The sequence below is a fragment of the Oryctolagus cuniculus genome, chromosome 17 (genome assembly GCF_051225735.1).
Source record: "Oryctolagus cuniculus isolate XC-2025 breed Fujian yellow rabbit chromosome 17, ASM5122573v1, whole genome shotgun sequence".
Classification (NCBI taxonomy): Eukaryota; Metazoa; Chordata; class Mammalia; order Lagomorpha; family Leporidae; genus Oryctolagus; species Oryctolagus cuniculus.
In genome coordinates, this window is record NC_142883.1 from 62,755,405 (window position 1) to 62,782,453 (window position 27,049).

At 63.4% G+C, this 27,049-nt stretch overlaps 2 protein-coding genes across 3 annotated transcripts in view; one reads left to right on the forward strand and one right to left on the reverse strand.

Annotated features, from left to right (window-relative positions):
- The window catches only part of SLC5A10 (solute carrier family 5 member 10), a 50,501-nt gene that overhangs the window by 10,906 nt on the left and 12,546 nt on the right, over positions 1 to 27,049 (reverse strand). Inside the window, 2 exon segments of the mRNA NM_001082699.2 lie at positions 22,991 to 23,126; positions 25,815 to 26,020. Coding sequence (NP_001076168.1) covers positions 22,991 to 23,126; positions 25,815 to 26,020 — 342 coding nt within the window.
- Positions 42 to 25,821, forward strand: SACK1G (scaffolding CK1 anchoring protein G). 2 transcript variants are annotated; one of them, XM_070061556.2, is made up of 6 exons: positions 42 to 651; positions 1,220 to 1,910; positions 14,217 to 14,384; positions 20,562 to 20,686; positions 21,290 to 22,529; positions 25,364 to 25,821. In XM_070061556.2, exons 2-6 carry the CDS (start codon positions 1,353 to 1,355, stop codon positions 25,742 to 25,744), a joined length of 2,472 nt encoding a protein of 823 aa, XP_069917657.2. In that variant the 5' UTR covers positions 42 to 651; positions 1,220 to 1,352; the 3' UTR covers positions 25,745 to 25,821. The 2 variants fall into 2 exon arrangements, with proteins under 2 accessions (XP_069917657.2, XP_089173204.1); XM_089317078.1 differs by having other exon boundaries at positions 25,367 to 25,821.

A 27,049-nucleotide genomic window follows, 5' to 3' on the forward strand; every position in this document is an offset into this window, starting at 1 on the left:
GCTGCACCCGGTTTAATGGGCTTTGCCTTCAGATGTGGTCCCCACACCCTGCCATATCCGGGGTCCCCGGCCCCAGGGACGCAGTGGCCCGGAGAGCTGCTTCAGGGCTCAGAAGGAGGACCCCTCCCAGCAGGACAGGCCACCGGGCACTGGCTGTGTCCACACTGGGCTCCGTGAAAAGACCCTCACTTGGAGAGAGCCGGTGCCCTACCCCTGCCTGCCTCTTCCCAGCCCAGGCCCCCACCCTACTTCCACTAGCAGGGGCTGCCAAGGCTGTGGACGGTGCTGTGTGACCCAGGGAGGAGGACATCGTCCCTCTCTGGGCTACAGTGTTCCTCCCGGAGCGCCCGGTCTCTGGTCCCTTGTTCTTGGAGGAATTCAGCAACCAGAATCCAGCCGGCCGGCCGCGCAGGCTAGAAGGCGCGCACCTGGCTCGCGTCGGTCCGCGCCGTCCCCGGTGAATCAGCTTCCGGCCCCGCCCCCGGCGGCACGTGACCGCAGGTGCTGTTGGTGGTGGTGTTGGTGGCGGCGGGGTGGGCGGGGCGGCACTTAGTCACCCAGCCGCCCCCGCCCGGCCCCGGCGCCCGCCGCCGCCGCCGCCCGCCCGCGAGCCTCCAATCGCCCGCTCCGCGCTGCGCCCGCGCCCGCCCGGTAAGCACACACCGCTCCCCTACCCGCAGCCCCCGGGACCCCGTTCCCTGCCAGTGGCCCTTCCGGGTCCCGAAGCGGCGGTCCTGGAGCCGTTGGCCTCCTCCGCGCAGGCCTCTCGGGTTGCCGGTGCCCGGGAATCTTAAGACCCTCTCCCTTCCCGGAAGCCCTGGGAATGCCGGGCACCGCTCAACAGTGGCCCGGACGCCCAAGTTCGGTCTCCTGCCTCTCCCTCTTGGAAACGTGGAGGGGAAAGGTGTCCTGCCTGCCTCAGTTTCCCGAAGAAGTTGCCTAGGGCTTCAGGCAGTGGCTCAGAGAGTTACCTTAGGGCTCAAAAGTGGGGCAAGTGGGCCCACTGCGCCCCCTCCTCCCAGACCCAGGCACGCCGGACCCTGGGGATGCGGCCCCCGCCCCCACCCCCGGGTCCCCAGCCCCTGACTGGTCCCTTCCCACCTCCAGCCCCTCCGCTCCCCCTCCCCACTTCCCTTCTCAGCCACACCCCCTGCCGTTGCCCCTCCCCCGCCGCTGCTCTCTGACCTGCATCCTGCATTCATTACTTCATTCTCTGCAGGTTCCTTATGGGCACAGGAGCAGGGAGGCTCCACAGCGCGCCGGCGCCCCGTCGGGGCTGGAATTAGGAGCCGGCTGTCAGCCCCCCGCCCCCCACCCAGCGGCGGCAGGAGCGTCCAGCACAGGTGGGCACCATGGCCTTCTCCCAGGTGCAGTGTCTGGACGACAACCACGTGAACTGGCGCTCCAGCGAGTCCAAGCCCGAGTTCTTCTACAGCGAGGAGCAGCGGCTGGCGCTAGAGGCCCTGGTGGCCCAAGGCCCCGAGGCCTATTACGAGGTGCTGAAGCGGGAGAACATCCGGGACTTCCTCTCCGAGCTGGAGCTCAAACGGATCCTGGAGACCATCGAGGTGTACGACCCCGGCTCTGAGGACCCTCGGAGCACAGGGCGCTCCCAGGGGGCGGAGGACAGCGGCGGAGGTGGTGGTGGTAGTGGCGATGGCGGCGTTGGGGTCCCCAATGGCGAAGAAGCCAGTGGAGCAGGAGGGGACCCCACGGAGCCCGACCCACTGCCCTCGCTGGAGTATTGGCCCCAGAAGTCCGACCGCTCCATCCCACAACTGGACCTGGGCTGGCCCGACACCATCGCCTACCGCGGGGTGACCAGGGCCAATGTCTACATGCAGCCCCCCCTGGACGGCCAGGCCCACATCAAGGAGGTGGTGCGTAAGATGATCAGCCAGGCCCAGAAGGTGAGGGGGCGCTGGGCAGGGGGCCTGGCCCACACGTGCTCACTATGCAGGGAGGAGGAGGGGGGTCTGTCGATTGCCCCGCCACCTCCCTGGAGGAGGTGTCCCTTCCGCCTTAATGGAGTGCCTCCATTCTTGGCCTTTGGCAGGTGTCAGTGGGCTGCCCCTTCTCCCCTGGCCTTTGTGTGTTGTCCGAGGGTGTATCTGGTTTCCCCAGACCTGGTGAGCAGGTTCCCCATAAGAAGGCGCTGCAGCCGGCGGGGTGGGGTGGGGTGGGAAGGAAACCCATAGCTTTCTCTCTCCCGCTCTTAGCGTGTCGCTGATTCACCCCGGGGAGGAGGCAGCTCCTCGCACACGGCACGAGCTCCGGGCTGGGGAGAGATTTTGTTGGACCGTGGATATGTGTTTGGAGATTGAGGCTGGCCTGCAGGTGTGGGTTCCAATCTGCCTGTTTCCTGGTCATGCTGAGCTCCCCAGAGGGCATTGCTCACCCTCTCTGAGCCTCCCCGTGAGCTCTGCAGTGGCCAGGGCTTCCCCAGCCTGATGAGCAAGGTTGAAGTGGCGTGTGTCCAGCTGAGGCTCAGCTGGATGCTGGGCCCTGCTGGGCGGTGCAGTCCCCCGGTTGTGGTGGCCGCTCCGGGCTGACACACTGACATACATTCTGAGGAGCGGTGCTTATCATCACTGGCCGAGACAGGCCCTGGCTGGACAGCAGTGACCCTGCACAGGCGCTGCCTCTTGCTGAGCGGAAGTGCCTTTTCCCGATGTGGCTGATAAAGCTGGCTGTGTGGAGAAGGATCCTGAGGGCCCGCCCGGCCCCGGGTTGTAAGATGAGCTGTTCTGGCCCAGTTAACCGTCCCTATCCTGATCCCAGAACTGGGCAGCTGGTTGCCCGAGACCGGGATGCTGGCTTTCGGGCCCATTCTGGCTGTCCAGGGGGATTGTGGGGAACTCTTGGGAGCAGAAATAACAGAAACGGGTCTGGAGCTGACGGGCTGGCTCCAGCTCAGGTTCCCACAGAGGTGGTTCCCGACCCACCCACTCTCGGCTCCCTGGCCCGCAGCTCTGCGGCTTCGGGTTTCTGCTCCGTGCAACGGAGGCGGTGAGGAAGAGAGAGCTGTGTCTTTGGCTATTGTCAAGACAGACTATCGGGTGACGGCGTGAGAGAGGAGTTGGAGGAAGAGGGGGAGGAAGGAGCCCTTGTAGCTTTCAGGCTGAATAGCCTGGCCCACACCTGCCATGGGGGTGTTGGTGACATCAGTGACATCAACGCCGGATGGGGCTGGAGATGGCAGAACAGAGTTCCCAGAGAGTGGCTGTTGTCATCCCCTTAGCCAGCAAGCGCATGGGGGAAACTGAGGCCAGTGCTCCCCGTTCTCTGGGCCTCTCCTCCCCTTAGCCTGGCTTGCAGGATTCGAGGGTCTTATCTCTCGCAGACAGCGAGGTAGACAGCCTGGCTCAGTGATGGGGCCAGATAGGGGTGCCTGGGCCAGCCCGGGCACTCAGGGCTGTGCCCACAGAGCCCCACTTCCTCCCCACGTGTCTGTAGCACAGGTGAGATGCAGCCATGCCATGGAGGCCCATGAGCTCCCTGCCGCATGCTGGAAGTTCCATTTGCTCCCGACAAAAGCCCCAAAAGGCTGTTGGTGTCCCCTGTCTATGGTGACAGCCAGGACGAAGCCCCTCTTGGGAGTGGGGGGGCCTGCTTCATGTGGGTGTCAACCCCAAGGGACGTCCCTGCAGTCCCCAGCAGATGGGCAGCACCCTCTGCTTTCAGACCCCTGGAGGTGGGGCTGCCACTGCTGAGACAGCATCGTCCCACTTAGCAGGGAGTCCTCCAGCGTCCCGCGGGAGGGCCTCAGGGGTAGCCCTGGTGGACAGAGACCCTGGGGCACGGGGAAGGGCAGACCTGTTCACAACCCCACAGCACCGTGGGGAGCCATGCCCCCACTTGCTTCCCCATCACATCCATGCCAGGGTGGCACTGTGCATGCGTGGGCGGGCGGTAATGACAGTGGCTACCATGCCCAAAGAGTGAGGTGCTTTATAATCTCAGGCAGTGTTATCTGCCCCATTTCCCAGATGCAGAAACTGAGCCCCAACCAGCTAAGGCCCTAGTCCAAGGTCACCAAGCTAGTTCTTGGGTGGAAGAGCGGGCACCAGGCCTGTGTTGCCCTCCGGCCCTGGCAGGACGGGGTGGCTGGGAGGGGCGGCTGATCCGGGCAACCTGCAATCCTCTGTCTCCCCTGCTCCGGCTGCTTCCCAGGCTCATGGGCAGGGCCAGGACGCCGCTGGACGCTGACGGGGCGCTTTGCCCGCCTGCCAGGAGCTCACTCAAAATCACCTTTTGTCTCCTCCTCACGCAGGTGCCTGGTGTAGGGCGAGCCCCACGCCCACCAGGCCTGAGATGGGGGATTCACTAGGGGGCCGCTTGGCTGAGACGCCAGGCCCCCTTCTCATGTTGGGGGCTCCTGGGCTTGGGGCGGCTGGCGCTGAGTCAGGGCGGTAGCCCAGCCCGTCCCGCCACCTCCTCACTCACCCTGCCGTGTCCTCGTCAGCACAGCAGGCAGAGCCTGGGGCAGGGAAGTGATACAGCGAGAGCGCTCAACCCACGCTACCTGAGCCGCCGGGAGCGGCTGTTCCCGGCACAGCTCCCACCACGCCCCCTTCCCAAGGCTGGAAGCCAACTGGTGGGCAACAAATCCCAAGAGCCAGGGTGCTGGGTTCCACGGTCCCCTGCTCTGCCTGCAGCTGGCTCTGAGCCCCAGCCGTCCCATCTGTGAAATGGGTACAGGTGTTGAAGATTCTTAAGCGTCCCTTCAGCTCCGATGCCCCCCTGTCCTGTGACTCCACGTGGGCCCTGAGTCTTAGCGCCCTGGCTGTGTGTCCCCCCGGGGCAGTGGCTGGTGCTCTCCAAGCCACCCTTCAGCCTCAGGGGGCTGCATCTTCGAGATGGGAGGTCGCCTGCTTGCCCTTTTCCCAGAAGCCCCCTGGAGCCAGTGGCAGGGGAGAAACTGCCGTGGGCTTCAAAATGCATACCAGAGGCCGGGCCTGTAGAATCACGCCTGGCAGGGCCGAGCCGGCCTTCCCCTGCTGCAGCCTCGGAGCGAGGTGAGGCTGAGCCGGGTCGGGTCTGCTGCAAGCCAGAGAGGGGTCCACGTAGGCGCCAAGCCCGCCCTCCCGGCAGGTGCCGAGCCCCAGCACACGCATGCGCACACGACACGACACGGCGCTGGGCCCCTTCCGCGATCCCTCCCTAGCCACCACCAGCCCAGAGACAAGGACACCTTCCCCCCCATTTCACAGTTGAGCAGACCGAGAGGGGCCGAGGTGCAAGCGGCAGCGGCTGGACAGGAGCCCGGGGCTTGGGAACGAGACTCAGAGCGGCTCAGTTTCTTGCTCAGGGGCACCCAGCAGGAAAGGGTTCCAGGGTGCCCGATCAGCCCTCGCCTTGTCTGTCAGGCCCCCGCCTTCGCACGCTCGGGTCCTGGAGAATAAAAGCAGCTTAATGAGGCGTTTATTCAGGGTGCCAGCCCTGTGCCAGGTGCTGAGCGGGCACTGACCTGCACCAGGTAATCCTCATCTCAGCCCCATTGTCCAGAGGTGGAAACCGAGACTTGGTGGGGCTCAGAGAGGGAGAAGAGTTTGCTAGAGGCTGAAACCAAGGATTAGGCCCTGCACCGCAGTCTGCAGCCCTGAGCACCCCCCCACACACACATCTGGAGGAGGAGCAGGTGCTACTCAGTGGAGGGAGGTAGTCCGGCACCCAGCGCCCAGCTTTGGCTCAGGACAGCCGATACGTTCCCAGGAAGCTCCGGGTGCACCTGCAGTAGGCACAGTGTGACGACCCCGGGGCCGGCGACAGTGGCCAGCAGTGGCCTCTGTTGGTCCCTGGGGCCTGGGAGTTGTCAATACCTTTCCCAGGGCACCAGGCAGAAGGGTCTCATTGCAACCCTTTGCCAGGTAGTACCAGGACGAGCCCCCACTCCCAGCCCCACAGGAGCCTCCAAGGGTGACCCGGCTGGAACCCCGGGCTCACACGCCGGGGTTGGGGAGCTGCTTTTCTGCCTTTCTGCCTGCTCTGGCAGTTCCCAGGCCAGGAGCTGCCAGGGTGGGGAACCATCTGATAACATAATCCCAGGTGTTGGCCGCTCCCGTCTCCTGCACGGGCTCCCTACCCCACGGCGCTTGCGTCTTAATTAGGAGTTTAGGGGGTTGTCAGGGCGGCCCTGCGAGGCGGGAGTGCCAGAGTCTGTGAGCTCTCAGGCCGGCAGCCCCACCCCCGCGGGCTGCCCCCACCCACGACCCCCGGAGATGAGCACCTGCCATGGTGCTCCCATCACAGATGAGGGGTCTGAGCCCTCCCACAGGGCCAGCAGAATGGCTGGTCCTTGCAGAGGCCCTGGCTCACCTGCTTTGATCAGCCATTCCCATGCTGCACGGCTGTGGGCCTCAGTTTCCCCATCTGTAGAATGGGCATTGCCCAAAAGTCCTGAGTGCACTGAGCATGCTCAGTCAGTATATAGCTAGCAGGGGATGTGGGGTCATGCCAGGACCCTGGCACGGGCTGGCCCCAGCCTGGCAAGCCTTGGCCTGCTGTGTAGGCTGCACCAGCTCCTAGGTGGGGTCTCAGTGACCCTTGAGCTTAAGCACCTTCCCGGGTTAGACACCACGTGGGGCCATGACTGTTCGGCCTTCCAGTCTCCCCGCCCCCTCCACAGCCACGTGACGCTCACCCCTGCTCTCTAAAGTCCACCTGCTCTCTAAAGTCCTGCTGAGATTTAAGCGGGAAGCAGAGGGGTCTGGGGGTGACCTGGGTTGAGAAGTGGTGAGCTCCCCATCCTGGGAGGCATTTAAGCAGGGGCTCCGTGGAACGCAGCAGACAGGACAGGGTGCCCAGGGGACCTCGGCTCCATGCCGGCTCACCCCGTAACTTTCCAGGCAGTCAGGGCACTCCCCGGCCCCCGTGTGTGTTGCTGACAAAGCTAAAGTTTCAGACTCTTTCTTCCTGGCCATGAGCTCTTGCAGCATGGAAATTCTGGCGTTCGCTGCCTGCCAGCTCCTACGCTCCCAGCAGGAGTCTCAGGCCCTGTGGCCTGCTGGGACAGCCTCATCCACAGACGCAGCTCTGGTCACCTGACACCTCGCCAAGGTCCCTCAGGGGGAGCCAGAAGACCCGGGGCACTGGGCCAGCGTGGGCTTCTGGTCAGAGGTGACCAGCAGGCACTTCTTAAGCCTGACCCACTGCAGCCTTCGTTCACTGGGCTTCGTGAGACCCTAAACTTCATAGTCAGAGGGTGGGGAAGGTGTGCTTGAAGCTGGTGACAGTCAGAGAGGGGAGGGACCTCAGAGCTCAGAGGCCCTGCAGCCCTACTCCCACCTTAGTGAGAAGAGAAACTGAAGCTTACCATGGGGAAGTGACTCACTGCAGGCTTACAGGGGAGGTGTGGCAGAGGCCAGGGCCACGGTCAGGGCTGGGAGTGGGGGTGAGGGGGACACCTGGGGCATTGACCTTTCAGGTCAGCACTGAGGCGGCAGGTGTTTGGGGATGCGAGCTGGGCTTCTGGAGGCCCTGGGTGGAGGCAGGGGCAGGAACAGACCCACAACACCCTGTCCGTGGGGGAAGGGCCGAGAAACAGCATGAGAACTGTGCAGCCTGGAGGTGTGTCCACTGGCTGTTCCCAAAGCCAGTCCTCTCTCAGTGCCAGGCGTGGGATTGGAGAGTGCCAGGAGCCAGTGGGAGCACCTCCCGGGGGACCCCAGGAGGCCTCCCGGACATCCCGGGAGCCTGGCCAGGCGACAGCACCTCAGGAGGGGAGGAGAGGAAGTGGAAACTGTCCCAGCCCTGCTGCTGGGGGGAGGGCGCTGGGGTAGGAGCTGAGCTCTTCCTGTGTCCATGCCATGCCCCCTCCCCAACCCTCCAGGGAGCAGCTGCCATCCCCCAGCCTCAGTTTGTGCGTCTGTGCAAGGGGTTGGTGAGAACCTCAGGACAGCTCTGCCAAGTGAGTTCTCTTAACTTGTGCGCGTCCATAAGGTTACTTCACTGGGTGCAAAATTTCCGTGGGCCCTGCTCTCCCGTTAGTATTTCACAGGTGCTGCTCCTTGTCCTGATTCCCGTGGGAGAGCTGCTTATTTTGGTTCCTAGGTAGATAATGGCCGTTTTTCCCTGTGTCTGCTGTCTGTCTCTCTGTATTACTGATCTGAAGTGATTTGATGAGGAGGTGCCCCGGGTCATCTTCTTCCTGTCTGTTCTGCTTGGAGACCATTGAACTTCTTGGCCCTGGGGAGCTGGTTGGTACTGTTTGATCTCTTCCCCCACCCCCAACCCCGGAATCTTCTGAGACTCCAATTAGAGGTTTATTGGACTGCTTGAGCTGCGATTTGCTGATGTTTGATCTGGTTCTTCAGCATCTTTGGTATTTTTCTTAGCTCCTTTTACTGTATCTTCAAGTACCCTGGTCTTCTCTTCTACAGTGTCTAATCTGCTGTTCTACTTGGTGTATTTTTTTTATCTTAAATGTTGCATTTCTGACCTCTTGAAGAAGTTCAAGTTGGTTTAAAAAAGCATCCTCCATTTCATTACTTGACCTTTTGAACACATAGAAAATGGTTACAACTGATGTCCTGTCTTTGCCAGTTCCTTCTAACATCTGTATTAGTTTTTGGTCAATTTTGACTGACTTTTTTCCGATTTGTGTGTCTGGTAATTTTCAGCTGGGTACCTGACATCGTGGATTCTGTTTGTGGGCTGCTTTGTTTTTGTTTTTCCCTTTAAATATTTCAGAGCTATGTTCTGGGATGCACTCAGGTTATTCGGAAGCCATTGAACACCTGCACTTAAGGTTTATTAGGCGAGACCAGAGATGACTTCAGGGTGAGAGATGTGGCTGTGGGCCACAGGCCAGACGGAACCTGCTTGTGTAAGCGATGGGAACACGGACCTGCATTCATTTCTGTACTTGCTGTGGCTGCGTCCTGCACAACAGCAGATCCGAGTCCTTGTCACAGAGATCACACAGCCATCCAAGCCCACCATGTCCATTTTCTAGCCTTTTGTGGACTGAGGGCTCTTGGCCTATGACTTAGGCAGTGTCCTGAGGGCTGCCCTGCAGGCCCAGTGTGGCAGGGGGGCCTCCACCCCGGCTGAGGGGACACAAGTGCCCCTGGCCCCACGTGGGCACCAGCGGCTGCTCTAGTGGTCATCCCCCAGCCCCAGAAGTTGCCTCTCAGGCATACATCACACGGTCACCAGCTAAGCCTCGAGGGGAGCCTCTGCGAGCCCCTGGGTCAGCTCGTGCAGCCCTGTCCCTTTGGTGCTCTGTCCCCCGCATCTCCGCAGCCACACTCTGTTCCCACAGCCACACTCTGTTCCCACCCTGTCCCCTCTGCACGGGGAGACCGCTGGGCTGCCCTGGCTGTCCCCTGCTGTCAGGGTGTCTCCCTTCTCCCAGGGCTACCTGCTGTCCCTGGCAGGATGATAAATTCAGCCTCTGTTCCTCCATCACGCAGGAAGTGGAAGCTGAACCCAGGCTCTTGATGCAGGGTCCCAAGCTCGGAGAGTGCCCAGGTCCTTGTGTTGCTCTGTGGCCAGTCCCTCATAGTTGTCCACAGCCTCCCAGCTGGCCCCGGGGAGGCGAGAGGCAGGGGGTGGGCAGTGACCATTCCTGGCCTGTCCACCCCAGGCATGCTGTGGATCTAGGGGGGTACAGGACTCAAGTTGGTGGCATGAGGAGGAGGGCAAGGACAGCTGCACCTGTGGCCCTGTGCTGGTGCCTCTACAGGAATTCCCTGTAGGAATTCACTTGATCCTCCCATGACCTTGGACCTTGTGGGTGGGGATTGTTATGAAGAAACCAAGGCGACAAGATCACACACTTCCCAGGAAGAGCTGGGGTGGGAGCTAAACGGTCCAAAGCCTGCACTGCCACAGGCTGGGTGTCCACCGGCAGAGCCAGAGACCCAAGACTCTTCCCATACCCCTTGCCCAGGTGGGGTCACTGAGGCTCTGTGAGGGCCAGGACCCAGGCTGCAGCCATTTTGGGGCACAAGCTCAGGCAGGCAGGGGTATGTCTCTCCCCCCACCCTGCAACACTGAACAGAGGCCAGAGCACCCCCTCAGGCTCCCCAGGACAGAGGTGGGGGCCCCTACAGACGATGCAGGTTGGGACTGCTCCCTGCTGACCCGTTCTTGGGGTGCAGGCGGTCAGGAGGCTCACCACCATGGCATCTCCAGATTTGCAGGAGTGACACCTGCCAGACACCCAGACAGACCCGAGCAGCGACCAAGGGGCCAGGGGCAGCATTTGCATAGGGTTTGAGAACAAGGAGGAGTCTTGTCTAGGTAGAGGCAAAACTCAGAAGCAGCTTGGTAAGAGTAGCCTGTCTGGGAGCTGCAGGCTTGAGGCAGGACATTTTGGGACAAGGGGTCTGGGGAGTCAGCCCCCCCCCAGCAGGTCCTCTGCTGTGTGCAGACCCCCTGTCCTCGCCAGTGCTTCTGCAGGGTCCCCCTCTAACCCCCTCAGGCAGTGAGGATGCTTCTGTCTGCACAAAAGCCTTGGGGCTGCTGGGAGCTACAGGCTGGTGTCGGCACCCAGCCAGGCAGGCAGGAGCCACTGTGGGCAGCAGGGAGGCAGCTGCTTCCTCTCCCAGGCCCCTGGGCTCAGTGAGATGCTCCAGCTGGCCCCTAGGCACTGGACACAGGGAGTCTGGATGTCAGAGAGCAAAGGCCAGGGAGCATCTTGTCTACCTCCCCGAGAGCACCAGCCCTGGACCCGCACTGCCCTTGCCCAGAGACTCAGGCTGGGGCCAAGGCAGTCTGAGCGGGTCGCCTTGCAGAGCGCCCCTACCTGGGACCCAATGCCCCTGCCCACTCCACCGACACCTGCACCAAGGTTTGCAAGGCTTCGGGCCATGCTGGTTATGGGACAGCCGCAGGTGGAGGCTGCTCCTCTGGGGCTCAGAAACTGCCCTCTCACCAACTCGGGCCTCTTCAGTAACCTCCTGGTGATGGGGGAGCTCACGGCAGGGCACTGGAGACCCGTGTGCATTTGCCCTGCTGGCTCAGGGGAGACCTGGGGCTGGTCCCTCCCCTCTCTGGGCCACAGCATCCGTGTCTTTCACATAGAGGGGTGGGGGGGTGGAGGGGCGCGGATATCCACCTGTCCCATGGATATCTTGGGGATTCTGAAGCTGTCAGGGGTTGGGAGAAGGCTGGTGGGCCCTGCAGATGAAGTTAGCTGGCAGCAGGCAGGATACAGTGGTGGGTCCATGGGTTGGCAGGGGGAACAAGGGTATTGGCAAGGAGGCACTGGAGGAGGAGGAAGCCATTTGGGGGCTTACACATATGCATGCCACCTGGAGATACCTGCAGGCAGGAGGACCAGGCTGGGGCTGGGGGGCTTGGGGACCCCTGAGGAGGCATGAGAGCCCTATGCCATTACCACAGCCCTGCTGGTGCCCCGCTTCTGTGCAGCCCAGCCCCCTTCTGCCCCTTGCCCGCACTGGCCTGGTCCCCAGGGAATAGCCATCCTTGCCCTGTCCCAAGTGGGTCCAACCAGCAAAGGCCTCTCTCATCAGCAAGATGGTCAGGAACCCCTTCCTTCTGCTGATGGGGCTGGCTCCCGGCCATGGGGCCCGCAGGGCCCTGGGGCGTGGGACACACACACACACCTAGTTGCTATTGTGCCCGCTGCTTATGTGGACACGGCTGGTGCCTGCCGTCACCACAGAGCAAGATCAGCGTGGGAACCCTGCTGAGCCACCTGCCTCTTGCTTGGTGCATCCCCCAACCCCACCTTTGACCGGTCCAGGACCCCCAGGGGGCACTGCGCTGGGCTGCAGGGCGTGGTGGGCGTGTCCTGTCTGCAGGACCAGCTCCGAGAATGTCTGAACTGGGTTGAACCACCAGAGTGAGCCGAGCCCACATCTGCATTTGGCTGGGACCCATGTCAGGTGTCCTGTCTCTTGCAGGTGCTCCTGGACAGCCAGCCAGTGTTCTTGGTCTCAGTCGATAAAAACTTCCTGAAGACTCACCCTAGGCCACACCCTGAGCCGGGCTCTGCCCTAGATGAGCTCACAGTGTCGTGAGCGGGCGAGCTGGGCCTCAGTGTACTCGTCTGTAAAATGGGACAGAGAACCTGTGCTGCTCCGTGTGTCTGTGAGAACCAAAGCAGACAGGCTGCTGGGGACTGGTGTAACCCATCAAGTTGTGCAGGGGCTAGGGCTGGCTCCCAGGCTGTGGAGCAGAGAGAGAGTGGGGGGGGGGGGGGAGACAGTCCCTGACCATGGCCTTGGTCACCGTCTCCCCTCCCAGCTTTCCTATCTGCAGAGAGGGAAGCCAGGACAGGGCTCAAGGCCTCTGGGAAACCTTGTGGGCTGCTGATCTCTGCTGAGGAACCAAGCCCAACACCTGGGGGCCCCATGGGGGAGAGGGGAGCAGGCCCAAAGGGAGCCAAACCCACAGCCGGCAACACGGGGCCGAGGCAATGCCGGGAACGGAGCACACGGTCCTGCTGGGGCATGTCCCCCTCTGCCAGCCCTGACCCCGCTGCCCGGGTCAGGCCTCGCTCCAGGGTGGCCTTTGAGGCTATTTGCCTGCCCAGGAGTGGCTTTGGGGCCATGGGGTCTGCTGCCCACCCCCACCCTGAGTCTCATCACCCACAGCAGGTCGCGAAATCCAAGGTCATTGGGAGCCCACCCCCTCCCCTAGCAGTCTTGAACATCTAGAATGGGGAGCTCACTCCACTTGCTCAAGCTCCTACCTGACCCGGGGCAGCCCCTCCAGGGGAGGGGTCACCTTCCCTCAGCCAGTCCCTGCCAGTGCCAGCCCCCACATCCACTATTCCCATAGACCCCCCCAACACCCCTCAGAGACACAGACACAGTGAGCAGCTGTCACCTCCCAGAGCACAGAGAAAATCCAAGGCCCCAGCACCCAGCTGTCCCCACACTCCCACGCCAGCTGCACCTGCATCTACTGGGACCATGGAGACTGAACCCTGGCCTGGCCCCGCCCCCTCCAGCCTCAGTTTGTCCAGCTGCACATGGGGCTCTCAGCCCCATGGTGCTTGAGGGAGGGCACAGCTGGGGTCCTGTGCTGAGTGAGCGAGGCTGCCCGAGGCGGGAAGGCAGCCGTAGGCATCTTGGTGTGTGTTGCTGTATCACAAACGGGCAGAGCCGCAGGGTCGCGCAGTAAGGTTCACGGCAGGGCAGGCGTGGAGTTGGGGTTTCGGTGCCAGGTGAGCAACAGGCATCAGCAGGGGCCTGAGGCCCAGGAGGAGCCCAGCTGGGCCTGCAGAGGCCGGCCCGGTGAGCTCACCGTGGGGCGTGCACACGCGTCCCGACAGCATCCGGGCCGGCTCCCGTCACCCCGCGAGGGGCGCCCCCAGGCCACCCTCCTGGAGGTTCCAGCCCGACCGTGCCCCCCAGGTCACTGTGTGGCCTAGGGCTCGGCCCTGGCCCCTTTGAGCAAGGCTCCTCCAGATGCTACTGAGACCCCCACGGGGTGGGAGGGGCAGGTGGCAGCCTCGAGCCCTGGTCTGGCTACTCCCCCGTGCTGTCAGCGGACAGGGAGGGGGCAAGCAGAGGTGCCGGTTGGGCTTGGCCAGGCTCAAGCTGGACAGATGAACCCCGACCTCTGGGACCCCACCCTGAGTCCAGGAGACTGGGGACAGGTGTGGTCAGGTGACAGGAAGAACACGAGTGCTACTCTGTGCTCCATCTAGACCAGACGAGAGTGACGATGGCAGGGGGCCCTGGTAAAGGCTGGAGCCCTCCTCCCCGGTTCCCTCAGCAGCCCGGGTGTGGGGAGAAGGGTGACAACTGGCCCCGGCTCAGGAATGCAACCCAGGAGTGAAGCGACCCTGGCACTCTGGGCTGAGCCCGGAGCTGGTGCCGCACGGCTCGGCTGGAGCAGGTACCAGGGAGGCTGCCCTGGGCTACCCGGGCACACTCGAGACAGTGCTTGGAGCCATCCACTAACTCTTCCCCAGCCTTTAGCCCCAGGCTTCCTCCTAAAGCTCCCTCAGCCTCCCCTGTCCGTTCCTCACCCCCCCTCACCCCCCCCCCAGTGAGCCGGGCTTTGTTTTCTTCGGTCTTGTGTTACGGAAACAGCAGGCAAGCAGGGGTGCCACTCCTGTATTCCCTGCGGCCCAGTGAGTCCAGCCTGCACCGCCGCCTGGGAACCTCTGAGCCCTGACCCTATCGCTGCCGGGGAGAGGGCGGCCATGGGCACCTGGAGGGGGTGGGGGTGGGGAAGGCCGTGCACCCCGCTGGAGCTGTGCCGTCTGACATCTCTCTTCCTGCACCCAGGTCATAGCCGTGGTCATGGACACGTTCACCGATGTGGACATCTTCAAGGACCTGCTGGACGCCGGCTTCAAGAGAAAAGTGGCCGTGTACATCATCCTGGACGAGAGCAACATCAGGCACTTCCTGCACATGTGCGAGCGGGCCCGCATGCACCTGGGGCACCTCAAGGTGGGCCGGAGGGCAGAGGTCTTTTAGTCGGTCCGCAAACACGCTGAGTGCCTGTCCGCTCCAGGCGGAGCCCCGTGCCGGGCACGGGCACACCAAGTTCGCTCATCCTAGCGCCTTAGCTTCTGCTGGAATGCCCCCAAGGGACGGGATACTCACTGCCTTCCCCGGGCAGAGATAAGATAAACACTGATTAGGCGTCTGCCGGCCAGGTGCTGGGGCTCACGCCAGGTACTGCATCACCTGTTGTTCCAAGCAACCCCTGCCACGGAGGCCACCTGTCCAATTGCGTAGCTCCTGGGACAGGTGGAACGCTCGCCACCTCCCATGGCAGCTCCTCACGCCCGGAAGGGTCTGTCTTGGGTTAAGCCAGAAATCCCTGCCCTTGTCAGTGGCACTAGGACCCAGCTGAGGCAGAGGAAACCCTGTGGGGCTGTGGTCAGAGAAGGCTGGAACGGATTTGAGGCTCACGTGTGGAGCGGAGGTAGAGAGGGACCTGGCTGTGCACCCTTGAGCCGGTCACCACCCCTCTCTGGGCTCTGGGATCTCATTAGTCCGGCAGAGGGGCGGGTGAGCCGGTGTGGGCGGGCCCTTCTGCTCAGACCCCTTGGCGTTTGGCGGCTTCCTGGCGGTTAGATGGGGCCCTCCTTCTTCCACCCAGCCATTGTTTGACACCTACTGTTTGCCCGAATAATGCCAGCTGCCACTTCCACAGTGTGGGCAGTGGGATGGGGCAGGCGTTCCCATTATGCAGGCTGGGGGGACATGGAGGCATGTGCCCAGGGGTCGTGGCTAGGGAGTTCAAGATAAGGGGAGTGGGCCCAGCTTCCTTGGGCGTCAGGCCTGTGAGCGTCACAGAAATCCCAGGGGAAGGCGGGGGTGGGGGGGGTTGCACCAGGCAGGTTCACCAGGGCTGGGGCTCCCGTGCCAGTCAAGCGCCCCTCCCCCACCCCTGCCCCGAAGCGAGTCTCTCGCCCTCGGGACGTTTTCATGTGGTCTCCCTCAGGGTGGGCCCTAAGCTGCACGCCGTCTGCCCGCCTGCCCGCCGTGTAATTAGTGCCAGGGGTTGACCCTGGTCACAGCTCATGCCAGAGAGCACGCAGTGTGGGAAAGGCCCTGGCCCCGTGGGCAGCAGCTTGGAGAACCTCAGGGCTCTGTGTCCAGCCCTCCCCTGGGCCTGGGAAGAGACCCCCACACCCCCAGCAGGGGCTTCGAATCACCCTGTACATCTACCACGCACCCAGCGGGTGCCTGGTGCATCACGCCGTGTCGCTCAGCCCCACGCCATCCCTGGCGTCCTGGCGGGAGAGGCAGAGACGCGGTGGTTTAGGCGCGCACTGCAAGCTGGGGAGAGCTGCTGGCAATAACCATAAAGTCCAGGCCCCGGGCTGGGACTGGCGTGGGTATGACTCCTTCCCCCGTCCAGCCTCGGTCCTCCGCTTGGCCCACAGCCACCTGTCTGCACTGTGGGTTCCTGGCCCAGCCTGTCCTGCTGCGGAAGGTGGCAGGGTCAGCGGGGTGATGGACGCTTCCTCCTGCTCACCCCTGGACCTGAGCTCACTCAGTCTGCAGCCCTGGGCAGGTGGGCCCAGCCCCGACCAGGTGGCACCCTGCCAAGGGCCTGCTTGCCTGGCCCACCTCCCTGTCCTCGGGCCAGTTGGGAGCACTTCTGTTGCCATAATCCCTATGCCCGCCCTGGGCAGCCCCCTGCTGGCTCTGCACAGACCCTGGGTGCAGGGTGCCAGCTGTGCCTGGTGGGGTCATTCTTGCAACCCTGCAGGTGTCAGGGGCCTGTCAGAGGCGACACCAGGGGCCATGCTCAGCTCAGCCATCTTGGGCGGAGTCACTGCATCTCTCTGGGCCTCTGCTGTCTCTGCAAGACGGGACTGGCACCAGTTACTTGGAAGGAAGGGTGGTCATTATAGGGAGGGCACTGGGCCTCTGGCTGGGGGTAGGCCATGAAACCCCAGCTCTGCTCCCCACCCCCCAGCAAGTGCCCAGGGGCTTCTGGATCAGGGTCCGGCGGGGCCTGCCTCACTTGCCCCCTTTAAACTTCAAGCCTGCACAAACCCACCTGGGAAATGCTGAGCGTGGCTCGGGGCCAACTCCACCCCTGGTCTCTCCAGGGTGAGGACACATTGGAGGCTGATCCTGGGTGCTGAGGGGTGCCCCCCAAATCCCTTGGGGGCCATGGCTCAGACAACAGGAGCTCGTCCAAAACTACCTGGCTCTGTGCAACCAAACAGGAAAAACCAGCAGTCACTTGGGCGACGGCCGGACAATGTCTGACGAACAGAGACATCAGGCCCGTCGCCGTGGGAGGGCACGTGGTGAGGATGCGGGGTCAGCCGCGGCTCGGTCCCACGTGGACAGGCCAGGCCCAGCTCTTCTGGCCTGGGACTCCTTCCTCCCTTGTCTGCTGCCTTCTCTGCCCTTGCTGGGTCTGATAGATCCAGGGTGTAGGGCAGGGGCTCTCCACCAGGGGGCGCTCGCCTTGGCAATGCCCAGAGACACTTTTTGTTTTTTTGGCAGAAGGGCTGGGCCAGGCCGAAGCCAGGAACCAGGAACTCAATCTGGGTCCCCCCACATGGGTGACAGGGCCCCAGCAACCTGGCCATCGCCTGCTGTCCTCCAGGGTCTGTACCAGCAGAGCTGGGACTTGAACCTGGGCACTGCATGATGGGATGTGCGTGTCCCCAGCAGTGTTTTAACTGCTGGGAGAGACACATTTGTAATTGTCACAAAAGGGAAATGGGGAGGTGGGGTCCTGGTGGCCCAGGGGGATGACAACCATCAGCAAAGCATCTCCTAGCCCACGTCAGTGCTAGCCTGGCCCTCCTCCCCAGCCCCCTCATCACCTGCCTTGGGCCACAGGTGGGTCACAGAGGGCTTCCCATCCCAGTGTCATAACAGCCCAGGGTGAGTGTTGACCCCAGCTGTAGGAGTACAATGGGCCTTTGGGGAGCCCGAGGCTGGCTCAGGGGCCCAGGCCCCCGCCCACGTCAGGCTCTGCTGCACCCCAGCGCCTGGCCTCACCTCGCTGGTCCTGGCTCAGGCCTGGCCGAGATACAGCTTCAGATCTCCCTGCCCCACCTCTGGCCTTCATCCTGTAGTCCGCTCTGTGAGGTGGGCAGCAGGAGACCCGTCCTCAGTGCCTGGGTCTGGGCTGCACCCTGCCCACTGGGAGACTCTGGGCAAGTCACTTCCCCTCCCTGAGTGCCCCCAGCCATCCACCAAGTACATCCCCCTATGGAGTCCATGCCTCCTCACACACTGCCCTGCGTACTGTCACAGCCCTGCGGTGACCTCCTGGAGGTCTTGGACATCCCCCACCACCACCTTGCAGGCCCCCCTGCACTTGAACCTCACTCGGTCCTCATAGCAGCCCTTACAGCACAAGGGTGGGTTAGGCCCACTTTACAGATGAGAATACTGAGGCATGCAGTGGCATGGTCGACATCCTCCTGGCCCCGAGATTGGAGCCATGTTGGGCCAGGGCTCAAGAAGGCTCTGCCCCCACCCTGCTTCTAGGTGGCCTGAGCTCGGGTGGGCTTGGCACAGGGTCAGGCCAGGAGAGCTCAAGTGTCCCAGAGTTCCCTGGGGGTGGTCTGGGGGCAGGTACAACAGTTTCTCAGCCCTGGTGCCCTGTCCCCCTTGCTTGTAGCACTTGGGGCAGAAGCTGTTCCCTTAAATGAAGCCATGCCTGGCCCTTCCCACCCCCCAACTTGCCCTTGACCTGCTGAGGTCCAATGGGGTCCAAGGACTTGCCTGGGTCACCCCGCTTGGGCCAGCACAGGTGAACCCCAGCCCCATCTGCCCGGGCCCTGCTGGCTGGGGGTGTCCCAGGAGCCCAGAGACAATGCGTCTTTGTGGGATTCTCCACCCTGCTCACGTGAGCAGCCTCCTGCTAGCTCATCCAGGCCAGGCCCCATGGGTGGGGTCCCTGAACGGGCAGAGGACAGCCCACAAAGCCGGCCACGGAGGGGCCCTGCCACAGCCCCGGCCGCGGCTGCCTTGCGCTAGAGTTCGCTGGGACAAAATCCCAGCGTGCAGGCAGGGAAGCTGAGGCCCGGAGGAGGCCAGGGGCTTGCATGCATCTAGCCACCAGGCAAGTCGGCACACAGCTGAGGCCTGCCTCTCACGCGCAGGCTGAGTCACGGGGGCCAGACGTGTCAGGGTTCAGGTGGGCGGGGACTGACCGCAGTGGGAGGGGCGTGGAGGCCGGAGGCTGGTCTCCCAGGCAGAAGACTGGTATGTGGTCCTGGCGTGCGGAGTGCAGGCCCAGGAAACCACGGAGGCCGCGGGGCTGGCCTGTGGTCGGCGCAGGTGCCGGGGAGGCCTCACACTGCCTGCGAGATCTGTGTTCCAACTTCTTGTCCCCAAGCGTGCTCTGTGCCCGGTACAAAGTCACGAGCGCTAATTGTCCTGGGCGGCGGCCAGCTTCCTGCTGAGCTGGCTGTGTGCAGACAAGCCCGGGGGTGGGAGGAGTCTTGGCCCTGGGAGCAGAGGCTTATCTGCCTCCTGGGCTGGGCTCTGGGAGACAAGTGTCCACCCCACAGCTGGGTGGGCAACTGCTGGGGACCCACCCTGGAGCCCACAGACCCCGCCAATCTCCGTGGACACTGATGCCAGGAGCGTCCTTAGGGGCACAGGCAGGGCTGGCAGGCCCTGTGGCTCTCAGGCACCCAGCCCTAATTCTCTGCTCCATCTCCTCACTGGAGATCCAGCCTCCTCCCTTTCTGCCATGAGCCCCCCGCCCCGGGGGGACACAGCCCGGCCCCTCGGCAGGTGCTGGGCCACCCATGAGTATCTGGCTCAGCCCGTTCTACAGCCTGAGCCTCACGCCAGAGCCTGGTGTCGCCCGCCCAGAGTCCTTCTCCCTCTCCGCAGCTGCCCATGCCACCCCCACTCCTGGACTGATTCCCATGTGGTCCCCAGCCAGCCCCGACTGACTAGCCATGTTTACTTGTCCACCTCTCGCTCACCTACATGGTGAGATCTCGTCAAAGACATCTCCCTGTCTGTCTGTCTGTCTGTCTGCCTGTCACTGGGGGTCTGTGAACAAGGGGACGCGTGGGCAGTTAATAAGCTGGGGTCAGTGAGTGGGTGAGGGGACAGACGAGTCGGGGACAGCCCAGTCTGATGAAAGATGTGTCAGCGCCGAGAGCCCGACGCCAAGGCGCAGAGCCCTTCGGGAACGGGGTGAGACGCCCGTCACAGGAAGAGTACACGCATTCCAGCCAGGGTGCCCTGGAGGGGGTTGCTGCCCTGGCCAGGTCTCAGACTCCCCAAGGGCTTATGTGAAAACTAAAATTCCCAGCCTGACCACAGGCCTCCTGAGTCACACTCCCCGGGGCACCCAGGAACCTGCGTCTGGCGCCCTGCCCTGCTGGGCTTCTGCAGGGTGCCCTCAGCCACCCCACAGATGTCTGGGTCTCAGCCAGGCATACCCTGCCCTTCCTGGGGTCTGCACTGGCCTCTCGCGCCACTCCCACCCCACCTCTGCAATGAAGGGCACTATCTGGCCCTGCACCTGCTGTGGTCCACGCTGCACTCCTCTGGCCTGAGAGCAGTCTCTCTCTCTCTCTTTTTTTCTCTGGGTCTCAGGTCCCATGCCGTGGCCTCCCAGGGCCTCTCTGGGCCTGCCCCATAGCCAGGCAGTGCCAGCTTAGTGAGGAACTGGTCTGACCATCAGCAGCATCCCAGCCATGCGGAGCAGGAGCCCTGCCCTGGGGAAACTGAGCCCACCCCAGGGGCAACGAGCCAGGGGTGCCGGTCCCTCATCCTGGGAGGCCACAGGTCGGTCGGAGTACGAGACCCCGATTCCTCAGGAGACACCCCCCACATCCTGCCGCACAGCCCCCAGCCGTGCCTGGGGGCTCCCTAATGCAGGTGCTGCACGGGACCCCCGAGCACCACCTCCACCTGCTGTGCTGTTCCCCTAACAGGCCTGGCCGCACAGGTCTTGTCCTGCCTGATGCTGTTCCGAGGATGTCCTTTGAGGCCGAGGCCCAGACCCCTTGTGTGCAGCCTCACACCCCACCTGCTCCAGGCCCTGCGGTCCCCTTTCTCTTGGCCTCCCAGCCCCTCCCTGCCCCACACATGCTCCTCACCACCCTGTGTGCTCAGTGCTGTGGTTCTAACTCTGGCTCTCTACCTCCCCCCAACACACACACACAGAATCTCAGAGTGCGCAGCAGTGGGGGAACCGAATTCTTCACGCGGTCGGCCACCAAGTTCAAGGGCGCCCTGGCCCAGAAGTTCATGTTCGTGGATGGAGACCGGGCCGCGTGCGGCTCCTACAGGTGACTCCTCTGGCTTTCTGGGGGCCCCAGGGGAAGTGGCGTCCCAGCTTCCCGGCTGGTTGCTGCCTTTAATCCCAACCTGTGACACCCCGGTTATTCCGGTTCTTTGCTCCTAAAAAACGCTGTGGGGGGGGTGGGGGGGGAGTGCTGAGCCACACCCATCCGTGTCAGCCTTTAAGCAGAGGGGGGCTTTTGTCCAGGGAGGCTGCTGTCCCAGCCCGAAGTGTCCCTGGCCTGGAGGAGGGGTGTGGGCTGAGCCAGGCTACACCTCCCCATGCTCATGGGTGGTCACCGTGGGAGCCGTCTGTGGGGACCGGGATGGGGATGGGGGTGATGGCAAGAGCCAGAGGCAGCCCAGCCGTCAGAGCCGGGTGACCTCGTGTCTGGCTGTGCTGGAATTCTCAGCCTTACTGAGTGCTATAATAGCCCAACATCCCAGGCTCGGATTTGACCCCCACCCCCCAACCCCCGTCCTGTGCCCCCACTTGACCCTGGGGTCCTGTAGCCAAAGTGAAACACAGGGAGCAGCAGTGTGCGGCGGGCTCGTTCCACGGGGGGCGGTCGGCGGGCCTGACCAGCGCTGCCCCGCCCCCTGCCCCACAGCTTCACGTGGTCGGCGGCGAGGACGGACCGGAACGTCATCACCGTGCTGTCGGGCCAGGTGGTGGAGGTGTTCGACCGGCAGTTCCAGGAGCTGTATCTCATGTCGCACGGCGTGAGCCTCAAGGGCATCCCCATGGACAAGGAGCCCGAGCCGGAGCCCATTGTGTTGCCCTCCGTGGTCCCTCTGGTGCCCGCAGGCTCCATGGCCAAGAAGCTCGTGAACCCCAAGTACGCGCTGGTCAAGGCTAAGAGTGTGGACGAGCTGGCCAAGACCTCCTCGGAGACGCAGGAGACCAAGCAGCCCCCGGGGCTCCCCGGCCTGACACCGGCCGAGCGGCCAGGGGACCTCCCGGAGCCGCCCCCGCCTGTCCACCCGGGACTGCTCAACCTGGAGAGGGCCAACATGTTCGACTACCTGCCCACGTGGGTGGAGCCGGACCCAGAGCCCGGGAGCGACATTCTGGGCTACATCAATATCATCGACCCCAACATTTGGAACCCTCAGCCCAGTCAGATGAACCGCATCAAGATCCGAGACACGTCGCACGCCAGCGCCCAGCACCAGCTGTGGAAACAGAGCCAGGATGGCCGCCCCGCCCCGGAGCCCTGCCCGCCCCCACAGCCCAGCACTCCCCAGGACGGGGTCCCGGCTGCCAATGATCTCCAGGGCCACCCTGAGCCTCAGCCCCCGGTGCCCAAGCCCCGCACGGTTCCCGTAGCACAGCTGCTTGCCCAAGACAGTGATGACAGTGGCGGCTTGGCCCCGGACACCCCAGCGGAGGAGCCCCCCCAGAACGGAACTAGCCACAGGAGGGCGGAGCTGCGCAGCCCCCTGCAGCGGCAGCCCTCTATGACACAGGACAACGCCAGCGACCCAGGGGCGGGGCTCCCCAATGGGCTGGATGGAGAGGAAGAGGAGGATGACGACGACTACGTGACCCTCAGTGACCAGGACAGCCTCTCCGGCAGCTCCGGCCATGGTCACGGTCCCCGGCGGCCCTCGGCGGCCTCCTCCATGTCCGATGAGTACTTTGAAGTGAGGGAGCGCTCGGTCCCCCTCCGGAGGCACCACTCAGAGCAGCTGGCCAATGGGCCCGCCCAGCCGCCCCGCCGGCAGCTGAGTGCCCCGCATGTGACCCGAGGGACCTATGCCGGGCCGTGGGCCCAGGGTCGGGGCAGAGAAGAGACGGAGCTGCCGCGGAAGACGCAGGCGCCGCGCCCCCCAGACAAGGAGACACAGGTGAGTCCGGGTCCCTCGCGTCGGGGCATACCCTCTGGGCTCCCATGTTCCCAACACACCTGTTCCACAGGGGGAGTGGAGAGGGATGGATGGTGGGCAGGGCGGGAGCCATTTTCAGACCTCCACCAGGCTGGCAACGCACATATCCACACCCAGAGATTTCAGACGCCTGCCGCGTGGTGGCTCAGCCCCTGCTTGGCGCACTGGGAAGCGGCAGGGCACAGAGCCGCTCCCTTGTATCATCGAGGTCACAGAGCAGTGAGCAGTCTTTCTCCCGACCCAATGCCAAGACAGCTCCATGTGCATCCCTTGGACCGTGGCCCCGGGAGGCCATTTCTCCCTGCCGTCACCACCGCCCCAGGCTGGGCAGCTGCTCACGTCCATGCATTCCTTGTACGCTGCCAGTCTCAGAGCCCTGGGCGCCTGAGGCTGAGCCTCGGCAGCCACAGCGCATCTCCTACCTGGGAAGAGCGCACGGCTGATCATGCCCGGCATAATCATAAGACCCATGGGCAGCATCTTGAGGTAGCTGGCGAGGATGGAGCCCGCCTTGGCGTGGTTCAGGTTCCGGGCGGACAGGGACCGCTGCACGATGACCTGGGGTGGTGATGGGGACAGGAGTGAGCCCAGCCCTGGGGGATTTCTCTCTGCTGGCCTCAGGGAGTGAGCTCCATGGCCAGCGATAGGCAGGGCTGAAGCCAGGAACTCAAACTGGGTCTCCCACGTGGGTGGCAGGGACCCAGGAACTTGAGCCATCGTGTGCTGCCTCCCAGGGTGCATCCTAGCAGGAGCCAGAGCTAGAACTTGAACCCGTGCAGTCTGCTATATGAGATGCACCTGTCTTAACCCAGGTCTTAACTGTTAAGCCAAACGCCCGCCCCAACTCCCTTTGAAAAAAGCTTCCTGGTGGAGGTGTCACTCACAGGGTGTAGCTCCTGCCTGTCAGGTGGTGTTGAAGATCTCGCAGTCATGCAGCCTCTAACTCTGGCATCTAAGCATTGCCCCTCAGCTGCCCTGCACCAAGCCACCCTCTACAACTTCTGTCCCGAGTGTGCCGGCTCCAGCGTGGCTCTTACTGAACCACCTGTCACACACAGTAAGGAGGACAGATACCACGGCATCACCAGCGCAGGGCTTCTGTCCTGCCTCAGCTGGCTTGTGCTGACAAGCCCGTGCCTCAGTTTCCCCAGCAGGGGATAGAGGAGATTTTGTCTGGACCTTTCTCTCTGCTGTCCTGTGATTGCAGGAGCCCCTGGGGTTGGAAACGTTTGCCTAGAACCCTGCGCGCCCTGGTACCTTGGACAGGCAGCAGCTGTCTGTTTTGTTTTGTTCCATATTCTCTGAGCTGGCACCGTAACTCCCAGGTGGAAACGCTTGAGGCGGGAGCTCCGAGACCCGCCAGCAGCCCACACTGCCAACAGCAGCTAGGCTGAGACCCTCCCCTCGGGGGTCAACAGATCACAGCCCTGCTGCCTGTGGGAAGCTGGCACTCCTTCCCCAAGCCCCTACCTGTGAGCCACTGTGCCCCACTGCCTCCGACCCGCAGGCTTGCTGCAGGGAGCGCGTGAGACGGCCGAGCCATCGGCGGCCTTTCTCTACGGGGTTCGGATCAGCTGTAGGGTGAGGCTGTCGCGGACAGGTGCTGCACGCAGCAGGGAGCCGCAGAATTGCCAGGGCCCCCAAAAGAAGCTACCCTTGCTTTTACCGACAGGAACTTGGAGGCCCCTGGAGGGCCATGGCAGGTGCCAGATAGGAGCCCTCGCCTCGCGTACTGGTTTCATTTCTGATGACAAAAAAGTGTGAACAATCCAGAAAACAACACAGAGCACGGTGAAGCCAACGGGCAGCACCCATGGTTCCCAGCACGCGGCACAGAGAGGCATGGACCAACAGGTGCACGTGGGGGCTGCCCAGAGGCCAGGGGGCCCTGGCGGCCTCAGGCAGACCCAGCCCCAGACCCCACTTGCTGACAGCCACAGGGTCCCTCCCTCCCTCCTCGGCCCCGTCCAGCTCTGACCCTGAGGCCAGGATGTGCTGACTCATGTGGCTTCATGGGAAAAGCTTCTGAATCGTGTTCCACCCACCCCCCCACACACACACACACCCTTGCCAGGCAGGCCCGGAGGGGGGGAGTGGGAGGCAGCTGAAGTTAAGGGGCTCAGCCCCTGCACCACCCCCACCCACCTCGGTGACACCTGCCCGTGGGCCCATGTGTGCCCTGGACAGGCTATCTCGGGGTACAGGATGCCAGAGAGGGAGAAGCCCTGCTTTAGGTCAGCATGTTACATGTGGGGAAACTGAGGCAGCCTCCCAGGGCCTCTGACATCTCCCTTCCTGGACTTCCCGCTGCTGGAACCCAAAGAGGGTCTTTGGGCTCCTCCTTCTCGAAGTCTCAGTGTCACAGCTAGTGAACAGGGCTGGCTAGAGCCTCGCCCCATGCTGTAGCCTCGGAGGCCGGAGACAGGGTCCACTGGACCTATGCCACTGAGAGCCACGCTCCCTCCTGCAAGCTCCCTGGAGCCTCCTTGGGCAGGAGGACCCGGGGACACCATCTGCTTCTGCCCAGAGAAGGCAGAGGCCGCCCGGATAGTGTGTCGCCACCCCTTGCCCTCAACGACCCTGTCCAGTTCCCAGCTGTGTGCAGCTAGAGGTGGGGGCTAGGGAGCAGGTAGCTACAGGGGTTTGCCCTATGACCCCAAGGAGCAGACGCATCTGCATGACAGAAGGGGAAGCCAAGGCCCTAAATGGGCAGACAAGTCTGGGCACCAGCACGCGCTTCTCACTCTCTCTCTCTCTCTCTCTCCCCCTCTCTCTCCCTCTCTCCCCACCCCCAGCAGGGTCAGCAGTTCCACCACTATGGGGGCTCTGCCTCAGGGACCAGGGATAAAGATGGTTTCGGCCGGCCGTTGAGGACCCCAGGACCCCCCCGTTTCCGCCCTGCTGATGGCACCCAGAGCTCTCCCAGGAAGGCTGGTCTGGCCCCAGCAGGCCCCCAGCACTGGCAGCCCAAGCCTGGTCCCGTACCCCGCGTGCTGCCCGACCCCGGCAGCCCAAGGCCAGCCCGGAACAGCGAGGAGCACACGAGTCCCTTCGGCATCCCGTACTCCAAACTGTCCCAGGCGAAGCACCTCAAAGGCAGGACGGGCGCGAGCCCGTGGGCCTCATCCGACTCAAAGCGGAGGGCCCAGGCCCCCCGGGACCGCAAGGACCCCTAGCAGCCTGGCCCAGCCTGGACCTCCCCTGGAGGGCAGCAGGGCGGGGCGGGTGGGCAGCGCCGGCACTCACCTGGTCAGTGCACCAGTACCAGGTGGCCATGATGGTCAGGCCGAAGGTCATCCCGGTCCACGGGAGGTCCCCGGTGTAGGGGTCCCGGAACATGTGCATGGCGTCGGCACGAGGCAGGTGGCAGGTGGTATTGGCGACGGTTCTGGACGGGATGGCCCTGGCGTAGGCTGCCTCCAGCTGCTCGTAACCGCCGATCTGGTGGAAGGCTGGAGGAGTCGGGTGGGCAGCACCGTGGGATGGCTGGGTGGTCCTGGCTCCTCCCACCACCACCACCACCACCACCACCACCACCACACCCCCCGGCTCGCCGGTTACACCAGACTCCAGTTTCTTACCTTTCCCAGTTCTTGGGAAGGTATGCAGGGGATTTGGGATTTTTTTTTAAGGGGGTGAACTGAATGTATATGTTATTGTATTTAAGATAATACTGTTCGATGAGTGTTTTGCACCCGGGCACCGAGGTGTCCTCTGGGCCTCAGGCATGGGGCTCCGTGACAGCTCCCTGGACTCCCACACCTGGGGTTTCTGAAGGGTCTGACTTAGGCAGAGCTGGAATCGCCATTGGGGTGGGTGGGGCTCTAGCCAGGGGTCTTCCCCTCCATCACTGTCCTGTCTACCTCACAGCCAGGTCCTGCCCAGCCTGGTCACTCCCCTCCTGTCCACGCTGGGCTTCGCTGGGTGGGTTCCCCCGAGTGGGGCCAGGGTTCCCCTGGCCTGAGAGGAGAAAGGCTGGATACAGGAAGCCCTCCCCTCCTCCCACCCGGGCCTGTCCACAGCAGAATCTGGGAGGGGGAGCCAGGCCAGGGGCTGTGTCCAGACCCCAGACCCCTGTGAGGCTCAGAGCAGGTGCACAAATGCTACACAGGGCTCCCTGCGGCTCTGCTTGCACACTTCCAGAGACAGGGAGCTCACTACCTGCCTGGGTTCCCAGGCGGCTGCCGCAGATCCGTGTCAGCTCCTGGCCCCTCCCCTGCCTTTGTGTAACCGAAGACAGCAGCACCTCCTGGGATTTTGTACAGGATTTTTAAACAATGGGAGGAGGTGCCCCGGCACTTCTGTGGTCTCCTAATTGTGTTGCCTCATCCACACCCACCTCGGCCCCACCTCAGCCGCCAAGCCCCGAGCCAAGGCGGGCCAGGCTCGCCCTGTGTTCCTGAGTCAGCTTCTGGCTCGGATGTGACAGCGTCACATCCCCGCCCCCACCCCTACCCCCGTGTCCAGCAGCAGGAGTTGAC

What these genes read in the sequence shown, in the direction of transcription:
- SACK1G (XM_070061556.2), top strand. Translation starts at nt 1,353, where the DNA reads ATGGCCTTCTCCCAGGTGCAGTGTCTGGACGACAACCACGTGAACTGG. An exon ending in GCCGCGTGCGGCTCCTACAG is followed by an intron (nt 20,687 to 21,289) that starts GTGACTCCTCTG and finishes CCTGCCCCACAG; the next exon opens with CTTCACGTGGTCGGCGGCGA. An exon ending in CCCCAGACAAGGAGACACAG is followed by an intron (nt 22,530 to 25,363) that starts GTGAGTCCGGGT and finishes CCCCACCCCCAG; the next exon opens with CAGGGTCAGCAGTTCCACCA.